Source organism: Pseudochaenichthys georgianus, chromosome 6 (genome assembly GCF_902827115.2).
Source record: "Pseudochaenichthys georgianus chromosome 6, fPseGeo1.2, whole genome shotgun sequence".
Lineage (NCBI taxonomy): Eukaryota > Metazoa > Chordata > Actinopteri > Perciformes > Channichthyidae > Pseudochaenichthys > Pseudochaenichthys georgianus.
In genome coordinates this window covers 15,464,019-15,476,153 of record NC_047508.1, presented here as the reverse complement: position 1 = coordinate 15,476,153, position 12,135 = coordinate 15,464,019, and the positions used below count along the sequence as shown (strand labels likewise).

The window sequence follows — 12,135 nt, the reverse complement described above, 5'->3', positions numbered from 1 at the left end:
TACAAGCCACATTTCCATCAAGAAATACAATCTCTTTGCAATCCCGCAACACTTGTATTGTGTCTCTGTCTGAATATCTGGGCGCTTTCTCCCTCCCGCTGTAGATCTGATCCTTTTGTTATGAACCTTGTCACTGCTGTCAGCAAACAGAACATAAATCTACAGGAGCTTCTGACTCCACTGTAACTATAGGACCATTCTTAGAGATATGATAAAGGCTGTAAAATGTCCATATCTAAGTCCTGCACGTTGACAGAATGAATCAGAACCAGAGTCTCTGTCCAATCCTGTCCATCTGTGTTCCTCTGACTGACACCAATGGCTGGCCTCCCCCCTGACAGCGAGCTCCACTCATCAAGCATTCTGCAACCGGCACTCCTCAGCCTCACTAAACTCTCCAACATCACCCTCCTACACAATATCTTTTGGCTGACTGTGACTACTCATAATAAAATCAATACAGGGGCGCTGCTGCTGATGACTTCTCAACATCTGTTGAACAGGTATGTGCAGTTTTCATGCACCACAAACATAGAACACATATACATACTATTTATTATTCAAGGGCACAATTCGATAAGATGGAAAACGTTTTAGTTGTGTGAAGATAAAAGGTTCCCCTGTAGGTGAAAAAGTAATAAGGAAACGCATCATAAATGAAAAGTGTTTGTTCTGAAGTAAGATATTAGTTCAAAAGATAAATAAAACTAAATAGTAAATGTGTGCAAAATTCTGAGACAGCCATGTCGGTTATAGTGGATGAGATCATTACTATTGTATGCAAGTGACTGCCAGTGCTTCTATGTGTGTGCAATTTATTGCGAGTGTGAGTGCGTCTGACTGCTTTGTACAATTGTGTGTGTGCGCACGTTTTTGGTTTGAGCAGTGGCGAGCCGTGACTTTTATACCTAGGCCCTCTGAACCCCCACCCCCTTCCCTCGAAAAATTATTATAGTTATTACGTCACAGTATATACTTCAGTGGAATATAAAAACAACGGCCCGGGGTGAAAAACGCATCAATGAAAGCGACCTTCTACCACACAAAACAACACCTGTAAATAACCCAATTTGTGTTCTTTGAAATTGAAAAGGATATTGCATAGTGTTTGTTACTTTCGTTGCAGTTGTATGTCTTAAGTGTAATTTGGCATGCTTTTATTTTGAAGGCGAGTTTACGCTGTTGACAGGAAGTTGTTGTTGCTAAGGAAACAAGAAAAGCTTCACAGCGGGCGGAACTTGTCATAAAGTCCGCGATAACAAAACCTACCCATTTAGAGGGAAGATATGATTGGTCAATTGTACTGTCATTTGACATTACTCTCTCATTCAGTTACTATAGTGAGCCCTCTGTGAATTTACAGCAGGACCACCAAGCTCTCTCGTCTTCACAGTAACTCGCAGAGACGACTAAAGGAGCTTCTTTCATTTAACTCTTCACATTCAAACAGAAACTGAACAGGCAGATTCGAAGGATTTATTTATTTGGAAATGTTATTGTAAATACAATTAAATCAAGTTATTTTGTTGTTAAAACTAATGAAAAATATTTATAAATAAATATTTATAAAAGTATATATATTTGTTTTAATGTTTTTAAATATTATTTTGTAGAATATCTTAGTCGGGCCCTGACGGCTCGCCACTGGGTTTGAGGTAGAGTAAGCCAGTTTCCTTATTCCCCAGTGTTTACTGACAGATACTGGACAGGCCTCAGTGAGCAGTTCTGGCTTCATTATCCCACGCTGCTACGGGTAGAGAAAGAAAAGGACATGCACAACAACAACACACACACACACACAGCAGCAGCATCCCACAGGGATATTTAAGAGGGTGACACAACAAGGAGTTTAATATTTGCGAATATTTAAGACCACATTTTTGCAGCATCAGAATGTCTCCCACGATCTGAAATGAATAAAACATGACTCTAACACATTTGTTTTTTGTCTAACTCATAACAAACACTGGCATAAGGGTGATACAATTCAATGTTAATTTCCAGGAAACAAAGTTAGTGTTGGAGATGATGAGCATCCAGTTTGTCATGTTAAGTTATGAGCACCTCTGTTGCTTAATGGTGACTTTGTCTTTGAGCAAGGGAGAACTGTAAGAATTGACAGCTGTAATCCGTCACACCACTCATGATAAATCTCGCTGACAGTCACTGTAGGCATCCCAGTAAAGAAACCTATATTTATAGGCCCTATTACAGTTTAAGGATTATAATTACATTTTTAGTATCTGTTTGACTTTGGTTCAGAGCCCTGTACTCCTTTCAGAACATTAAAACACTATTTCACTCACCCTTTCCTCCTCCTCTCTGAGGTCCGGCATGGTGCTGATACACAAGCTGATGACCGTCACTGCGACCATGATGACCGACAAGCAGGCAAAGATCTTTCCTGGTATGCCAGACTGCGGATTCTCCACCATATCTCTCAGCCAGTTCATCACCTTCCGGTATCTGGTCTCTTCCACCGGTATACGCTGCATGGCGTTCCTCTGCCTGCACTCCTCCTCGTAGCGCTCCAGCTCGTTCATCTCCTCAATGCGCGTGTACATCTTCCTCTTGCAGCAGCGCTCCATGTACGTCAATTCCACCCCCCAGTAGGTGAGCTCATCGTGCAAGGAGAGGACACACATCTCCCGCAGAATGCGCAATTTACCCGCAGCCAGGAAGTTGAGGATGACCCTGAAGGCAGATGGCGAGCGATCGAAGAAGAACTCCTTGCAGGCTTCGTCATAGTCGTCGCAGACGCTGGCGATGTCCTCAGGAGACCGGCAGCCACAGAGGCGTCCAAGGCGTGTGAGGGGGAACTGCTCCAGGGTGGTCCAGGGGAAGGTGTAGCGGTTTCCCCCTACGTTGATCACCGCCAACAGGGCGTGGTCGATGGACACCAGGTCCTCCGGCCGACGGATTAATTGAGCCCTCTGGTAGTACACACCCTGGAGAGTGGACAATGAAAAGGTGACATTTTGACAACTTATTTGAAACAATTCTTCAATTTTTTTAAATATTTGATTGTAGTATAAGTCGTACTCATACCTTGATGGTCTCAGTCTCGGGGATCTCTGTGAAGATCCGGTCGAAACTGCTGTCATCACTGAGGGACAGATTACTGAAGTCATGGTTGGCGTTGCTGATGATGGGCATTGCAGCATCTGGAAAGCTCGCTGCTCCGGACTGGGCAGCTCAGACCAGGTAACGACGGCAGAACAAGTCTACAGATTGCTCCAGGCCAACTTTCTGGCCTCAGGAAACAGCAGTCCTTTCCTTAATCACAACCTCCAACAGCTCACGTCAAAGCTTGCACAAGAGAAAAGAGATCCTGCCACAGCCCAGGTCTATTGTAGACGAGCAGATCATAAACATTTCTGTATCTTTCAGTCCTTTTGGCCTCAGAGCCCTTCATAACAAGATGTTCTCCAATGACATATAAGATATGGCTTTGGCTTCCAACCAAAAAAGGAAAAACACAGAAAAGGAGAGGAACGAAGAGTACCAGGAATCCTTTTGTCACATTTCAACGTGGGTGAGTTTTGACATTTCCATCAGAGGTCTTCAATAGACAGCGTATCACGTTTCAGCATCAGATCAGTGGGTAATCCCGGTCTATAGTGAGTGTCTGGAAAAGGAGAGCCCCGATAGAGAGTGGGTTAGGATTGATCAGTGGCTGAAAGCTGCAGAGGATGAGCTGGATGAGTCAATGAGGTGTCCTGGGACTGTGCAGGATCCTCAGTGTTGCTGCAGCAGGATTAGGGAGGACCTGGAGACGTAGTGGCAGCACGCAGCTACTGAGAGAGAAAGAGAAATGTCAGAATGGAGCTATGAGAATGACTGAGGTTTAGACGTGACAAAGACTAGGAAAGAGATGTGTGCAAAGACAAAAAAGGGTGAGGAAGAGAGAGTACACCTCAATGAGACTGCAGTACTGTAGGCTCCACCCTCCACTTTCACTTCATCCCAGTCACACATCAGTTCTTCTGCTATAAATGGCCAGTATGGTCAGCACACAACTTGATCAGATAGTTATGGTATTTAGACTCAACATCTAAGACAGCCAGCATGGATGGTTTATTTAGTATGGGTATTTAAAAGTCTAAAGATTAAGCAGAAAAGAACATTCAGGTCTGTGGTGTTATTCACACTCAGACTGAGTTTTGGTCGCTGTAAATGGGCAGAGATCCAAGCAACAGAGGGTCCAAAATATTTTTCTTGGCACTACAATTGCCCTGAAACTTTTTGGCATCATTAGATGTTACAGTTGCCCAGAATGGTCCGCTGAGTATCAAAGCCTTAAATAGTTGTTGCTAATATCAAGCTGGGTCCTCTTATCACAGTATTTGTCATTTATTATGTGAATAACTCATAGTTCGTTATGTTCCTATTGCAGAGTTACATACAAAAATACCAGCTTATAAAGAAGTAAGAACTGCAACAACAAAAAAAGGACAATAGACCTTTTCCACAGCTGACATTGTGATGGTCATAGTAGAAAAAGCACAGGCTGCATTCCAGGAAGCCATTGTTGATGCTATCAATTTCACTTGTGTCTGGGCTGCTATGACATGTCAATGCATACCTTTTTGAAGTGTGTTTTGATCTATAGATATAATACTTTGTACGAGTGGCAGTACAATCAACCAGCTCGACAACCATCTGAGATGAAAGCCACTCTGTGAGGCAGTGGGTGAGAATGTGTTTTGTATTGAGTGGTTTGGTGGCAAAGGATGAAAGAATAAGACCCCAGTTGAAACAGCTGGAATTATCCTTAGAGACTCATTGTTCCTTTCTTCTTGTATATAGCTTCTCCCGATAAAGCTGACTAATATTTGGATGTCTACCCTGTGATTTTCTCTTGCCAGCTTTTTTTGTGAAAAAAAAGCAATGATAGATTTTCTACACAAGAATCTCTAAGGACAATTACAGACTTTTCTACTTGTTTGTAAATACATATTCAGGTACCTAAGGTCCAAGTACCAATATCACACTGTGAAAATACACCACTTACATGTAAAGTCTTGCATTCAAAACCTCACTTATATAAAAGTATGTCATTGAGTTTTTCTTGCAATAATACTGCTGAATTCATGTTTTTGTTGAATGTTGCTGCTGTAGTTATTTTTGAGGAGTTAAATCTACGGCCATGTATCGTATTCTAAAAAAATCCTCATATTTCTGTATCGTCAGAAAATCCAATGAGAACCATATATCACTTAAAGGTGGGGTAGGTAAGTTTGAGAAACCGGCTCGAGATACACTTTTTGTTATATTCCATGGAACGCTCTTAACATCCCGATAGCAATGAATATCTTAAGTGCTTTGACAAAAAATCCATAAAAAAATGTCATCTGTGGAAGCCGTAGTACTGTAAAAAGCACGACCAATCATCTGAGCCGGCCCGGCTAAAGTAACTGGATGGCCTACCTGCCTGTCAGCCTTCCATCTGTGCACAAACTTATCTCGTGCCCTCATTGGTCATGTGCGTGTTCCTGTGTGTTGGAGAAGGGGCTCTGTAAGGAAGTGGCAGATTTTTCCCGGCTGTGTATTTTCAAATTCTAGCGCACTCGAGCTGGTTTCTCCAAAATGACCTACCCCAACTTTAATATTTAACTTTTCATGAGCTAAGAAATACAGCCATAGTTTCATCTTTGTTATGATGCCTATGCTGTGTGCTGCTATAGGCTTAAGCTCACCTTTCTCCTCTCTACTTTATCAGTGGTGTAAAGTAACTAAGTAGATTTACTCAAGTACTGTACTTAAGTACAATTTTGAGGTACTTGTACTTTACTTGAGTATTTCCATTTGTTTCTACTTTGTACTTCTACCCCACTACAATTCAGAGGTAAATCGTGTACTTTAACTTGATTTAATAGCTATATTTTGAAGATATGGATTTATTATGTGAAATATAATCAAAACTTAAATAAGACTTTAGTTCCACCTGGAGTAAATTCAAAAGCTTCCCTGCAGCATACCAAGTCATTAAAACTAGCAGCATTGATGCATCAATAATTATAATAAAAAAACATGATATAAATGATTCTGAAATGGGCTAATCTGCATAATGAGTACTTTTACATTTGGTACTTTAAAGGGGGCCTATCATGCATAATGCACTTTTGTAGGTCTTTTATACATGAATATGTGTCCCCGGTGTGTCAGGGAACTCACCAAGTGTCAGAAAAAACAACCCTCTCTCTTTTCCTCCATACCCAAATCTCTAAAAAAACGGAGCTGATACAGACTGATACGGATTTGAAATATCTCTGACGTCAGAAACAAGGAGCTCCGCCTATATGGGCAACTCTCCACCTATCAGGGGAATGAGAGGTTGTGTGGCATGGTAACAGCATGGTAACAGCATGGTAACATGACGCTCATGCCTCACCCCCCTCCTTTGCAGGGGGGCGAGGTCAGCTGCAGCTCATTTGCCACAGAATAAGCCATTGTGAAGACAGGGCTGGAATAGAGCAAATAGAGCAAAATGAGGCATGGCTAAAATGCATGATCTGTTTGGTATTTTGAAAAAAACAACTTCACAGACATGTTTTATATAGGTATGGCCCTACAATATATTATTAAAATATAGCATGATAGGTCCACTTTAAGTACATTTTGATGCCAATACTTTTGTACTTTTACTGAAGTCACATTTTGAATGCAGGACTTTTACTTGTAACAGAGTATTCCTACACTTTGATACTTCTAGTTTTTCTAAAGTACAAAATCAGAGTACTTTTCCCACCTCGGCTTTTATAAGCACTTATTTTCCATAAAATAATTGTACTAACTCAGCATCCAGAGCATAATGCCCTTAGTTTTAAATAAGTAAATATAACATTCACATTTTATTTTGTTTTCATTTGAATTGTCTATGTCGATGTTCCATTTTTCCTAAGTAATTAGGTTTCTGTAGAAGTTTTGCCTGGTCCACTGCAAGGATCTAAGGACAGGGGGTGACATATGTACACTTTTTAAAGCCCCTCCGGACAAATGTGTAATTTGTAATAGTGGCCTAAATAAACAAAATGTTATTGATCAATTGATTAAGATCAATGGCGTTGAGTAAAAAGGACAATATTAATCTTTAAGATGTAGTGGAATAGTGGTAAAAAGTTGTATAACATATAAAATGCTCAAGTAAAGTCATAGCACATCTCAATTGAACCTAAGTAGAGTATTTGAATATAATGTAAAGTTACATTCCACCACTGGCAGGCACCCATACAACACTCATCTGTCACTGTGACCAGCTGTGACTCACAGATGTCCTGTAAGACGAATACAGAGTATGTGCGTGTCATAAGTACAGTAGCACTACATATTCTGTTCACAACAGCTTATATAGAGCAGGAATATTATCATCAGTATTGCGATTATTCTGCTCATTGACTATTTACAGTTGTACCCACAGGCTTATTGAATGTGTGACTGGACAGCAGCGACAGTTTGAAGCATTGGGCCGCACCAACAGGCTTCACTTATTCAGATCCAGGAGAATAGGATCCTGTACTGGAGGAACCAATACATCACCTTTGTCACAAGGGCTGTGCCTCATTTCCATCTCACCGGGTGGAGGAAAGAGCATGATAAAGAATGTATTAATCGATTTGTATTCCCCGTGAATGTGGCCGTTTTTTCGCGGTGGGAAATTTAATTGAGTTATCAGCTTTGCTATACCTCCCCCTGTTTTCCGCTGGACACAAGTAATAGACTGTGAAGCGAGGATAACAGAGGAAGTGGAGAGTAAACTTGCTTTTTTATTTTATTTTTAGAGTTTAATAACATGTGAAGGTGGAACGTTTTACAAGATGCATTACTTCGAACCTATATACATTTAAAAAGTACTCAGTTAGCAGTGTTGGGCAAGTTACTTCCAAAATGTAATATATTACATATTACTTATTACTCTCTTTTGAAAGTAATAAGTTACATTACAAAATTACTGTCTCTGAAATGTAATGAGTTACACTACTTTAGTTACTTTTCTAGTTACTTTCACCAAAAATAACCGCAAAAGAATGGCTCGGTATTTTAAATGCTAAAATGTAGTTTAGTGCAACTCATTATACATCCAATGAAGGGCGATGTGGTTTAGCATAACAACTGTGTAGGCCCTTAAGGCGACTAACAACTTGTATTACACGGGTTAGTTGAATACTCGATTCTGATTGTAAATTCTCAACATGTGACACGTTGTTAATCCAGCAGTACAGACCACTGTCAAGGACTATAATGAAGGTTGCTAAGGAGGATCAAGAAAGAGAAAGGAAAAGAGGTTAAAAGACGGAGCGCTGGACGTCAGATAAATCACCAGAAGAAGGCAGAGAGGAAGTAAACACTAACAGAACACGGAATGGGCTCTGTAGTGTGTTTAGCATATGGCCATACAGGCCCGGTTCCAGAACAAAATGACTCGGGGTGAATCTGAGATTACAGCAGTAGTAGGTTTACATGAGCAATAGTGGCCGGCAACAGCAATGAAAAATAGCATTGATGGTCCCCAATGAACAGATTATGGCATTTGTTATGTTTTGAAACCAAGCAAGTGAGAACATTTCAAGTGAGTGCACTTTTAGTGCAATCCTGAAATATTTCATATAGTCCAAAGTGGACTGTGACAAAGAAAAGCACAACAGCTTCAAAACTGTACTGATAAAACAAATGAGAACATATTGTAAATCAAGGCAAATATAATTTGAACCAGCTCATGGTTTGAAATGGCAAACATTGAAAAGCAAAAGTATTATTAAAACCATGTAGCCTATTAAATCATCACTTTGGTCCCATCATATACTCTGGGAAGAGAACATTTACTGTCCTTGAAAACTGGTATCACATCATCATGTGAGGTTGAATTTGTGACCTGGAGATCATTTCAGCTGCAACATTAGCTTGTTGATAAGCTTGGGATATGAGATAGTTTTGTAGCCATTCGTGGTGAAGGCATCTGTGCTATTGTATGCATTATATTTGACCCAACATTTCTACAGGCATGGCAGAATATGGCACTATTTTCACATATTCTAGCCCTTGTCTATTTGTATACCACGAGCTGCAAAATGACCACCTAACCCCACTGTACAGGCGGGTACTTGTTTAGATATACCTGGGCAGGCTCTGGTTTGCCGTGGTATCCTGGCACCTGCGGGCCGCAGAGGGGCGGCGTAGTTTCGGGCAACGAAGAGTGCTGCTCCGGGGTTGAGGGCGGCGAGTCAGGCGGGAGTAAGCTAGTGTCCACAGCGGAGGGTAACGTGATGTTCCCATCTGACCCGTTGCTACTGTCTGCAGTAGATGCAGTGTTTCTGGCGTTTAGTGATGGTTGCTTTAACCATTTTCGTATAAATGATTATCCACAGATGTGTGTCACTGCTGTGGAAGCACTTTGGAAATGATGCACGCGCAGCGGAGCAGGTCACGCGCACCTGACACAATTTGTTGTTAGTATTTTTCGCACCGTTCTCTTTTTGGAATAGAGGGTGCACTGCATACCATGCAACTGCCCGAAGATCCCGGCTCGAAGCCTGAAGAGTAAACACCAGGTTTACTAATCTACCCGCACAATTTGTCTGGTGTCGGAATGTCTCGCTATGTTAGTACATTGTTAAAAAACAAAACACCATTTAATTTCGGGTTAAAATGTGTTGTAACTGCGTTACTGAGCATTGTAACGGGTAATATATTACCCACATTGCATTAGTAATGCGTTACATTACTTCGTTACAGCAAAAAGTAATATATTACTGTAACTCCGTTACTTTTGTAACGCGTTACACCCAACACTGTCAGTTAGTCCTGGCGAAGAAGAGTGGTTGAAAGATGTTGACTTGTAACCACTAAAATAAAGGTTCTTTAAATACCCATCCTCATTGTTGATCGCCATCCTGCTTTTTCCACTTTTTCCAAAAGCACCCAGCCCACTTTTCATTTACAGTTGAGTATACAGGGCAACCATTCAAAATAGTATGGAACTAAACTTTGCTTCTTTGCTTTTTTAATTATGTGTTTGTTATATTATACTGTCCTCTGCAAATTGCCCCCTCAGCAGTTTATATTAATTTGATTGGAATCTCAAATAAAATCACATTTTAAGTTTTGTATGGGCACATACAAATATCAAATAAATTCTCTTTCCTACATGTCTTTATGTTTCTACATATTTAGTTTGTGATTGAATCATGCATTCAGTCTGAGAGCTTATATTATATTCATAGGCAAACTGCATTTGTCAGAAGCTAGTAGAGAGCGTCTCTTATGGATTCTCCGTCTCCCTCTCTCTCTCAACTTGAAAAAATAAACACACACATATATACACACACACACACACACACACGCACACGCACGCACACACGCGCACACACACACACACACACACACACACACACACACACACACACACACACACACACACACACACACACACAGGGACTATTTTCCCTTATCAAGCTTGGACCTTAATACGATTGGTTAATAATGGGCAATGAATGTGCTTTTCATGAACTCATTGTGTTTCTATGATGAAGTGAATAGAAAACATAACATGGTACACCTTAATTCAAAGTCACATGTTATTAAAGGGCATCATTAAACCCCTTCCTATTACCATTATTGCTTTCTCATTTTGCTAAATCAAATGTCTATCTGTATCTTTATTATTCTACTGTATTTGTGGAGATGAAAAGAAAACAGCATTCCTTATTTTAAGTAGTGGGACAACATTACAACTTCAGACAAATACCTTCAAACCCCCAGAAACTTATGAAGTGCATCTTACCATCCTGAGCCCGGCACACGTCCCTCATAACGGCCAAATCAGCTCGCTGTGAAATCCCTGTGCCGCCTTGCAGTCCCTCCGATCATTCTACACTAAATCAGGGTGTCAACGATCATTTCCAACCGCCACATGTTGTGATAATAACAGATATACCTCTCCGGCTTCCCCATCATCCGAGCCGGTGCAGGGCGCGCACGGAGTCTGAACATACCAGAGATGGAAGCGGGTACAGGTCTGGTGCGCTGAAAAGTGTCCCGGTACAGCTCGGTTAGTGGCGCTGCAGGAGGAGGAGGAGGAGGAGGAGCAGGGGAGGGGGAGGAGCAGGGGAGGGGGGAGCCGGAGCCGCGGTGCACAACACAGGAGAGTTCAAGTTTGCGTAAAGGTGACACACATGACCAAGAGTAGTCTATGTGAATGTCTGAGCTCCAGATTAGACAAAGGTGGCATTTTACCAAAAATGGGCAGAGAGCGTGCACTCGATTTCTCTCCTTTCCTTTTAGATAATCTGAAATTCAAGGACACTGAGGAGATGCTCTCAACCAAGTTTCCTGCCCTGATCACTTCACGCGCAATAGGGGGCGCGGTTACCTCCCCATTACCGTCCAAGCAAGTGTTACATTACATACACTTACAATTGAAAGTAGAAATATAAAGAAACAATGGAAACATGTCTAAAAACACCATAAAGTCAGTCAGTTAATGTCTCGTTGTATAACTCTTAAACTTAATTCTAATATGTTAGTCTGAAAAAAGTATGCAGTAATAAAGTGTCCACATTGTCATTTTCCCTGGGACTTGCACAGTACTAAAATAAATGGATTTTGTAAACTGAGTTGGTTATTCTCTATGAGATGTGTTCTGTCCTATGTATTAACTCCCTTTAAATTATGGGGTTGAATTGCTCTTGTTTTCTTTGTGTTTCATTTGTGATTATACTTTTTAAGTTTTTACTTGTCTTTATTTGTTGTTGCAACACCTGCATTTCCTCTCTGTGAATCAGTAAAGGCTTATTTTATCTTATCTGAGGAGAAAATATACATTGGATGACAGGGGCACATACAACAACCCAAAACAATTCCATTAAACACACTGCACTATTAACAACGATGCAAATATAAAAACACAAATGTGCAAACACATGCAAATGAAGAGACGAGAGATGTGCAGCATTTAGAAAACATTCACCGACTTGCTGATACATGCGCTGGGATATACTAAAAGTGCTGTATAAACAAAACGCTGCAAGAAGCTCAAAACACAATGGAAACGGGCACACTAAAAAGTGATGCACACCGCTGGCACCATAGCGCTTGTCGACATTCGGGGATTATGAAGTTGGCCAACTGTCACTGGAA

The 12,135-nt window shown here is 40.9% G+C and overlaps 1 protein-coding gene across 2 annotated transcripts in view; it reads right to left on the bottom strand.

The window, feature by feature from the left end:
- Positions 1 to 11,032, bottom strand: part of kcng4a (potassium voltage-gated channel, subfamily G, member 4a) — a 61,146-nt gene extending 50,114 nt beyond the window's left edge. The window contains exons 1-3 of one of the 2 annotated variants that reach the window (XM_034084236.2): positions 10,781 to 11,032; positions 3,049 to 3,797; positions 2,307 to 2,948 (exon numbers count right to left, since the gene is read on the bottom strand). In XM_034084236.2, the coding sequence (XP_033940127.1) occupies positions 2,307 to 2,948; positions 3,049 to 3,156 (750 nt within the window). In that variant the 5' untranslated portion in view covers positions 3,157 to 3,797; positions 10,781 to 11,032. The remainder of the gene's footprint in view (positions 1 to 2,306; positions 2,949 to 3,048; positions 3,798 to 10,780) is intronic. The other variant, XM_034084237.2, reaches the window with a different exon arrangement.
- Positions 11,033 to 12,135: the final 1,103 nt, after the last annotated feature.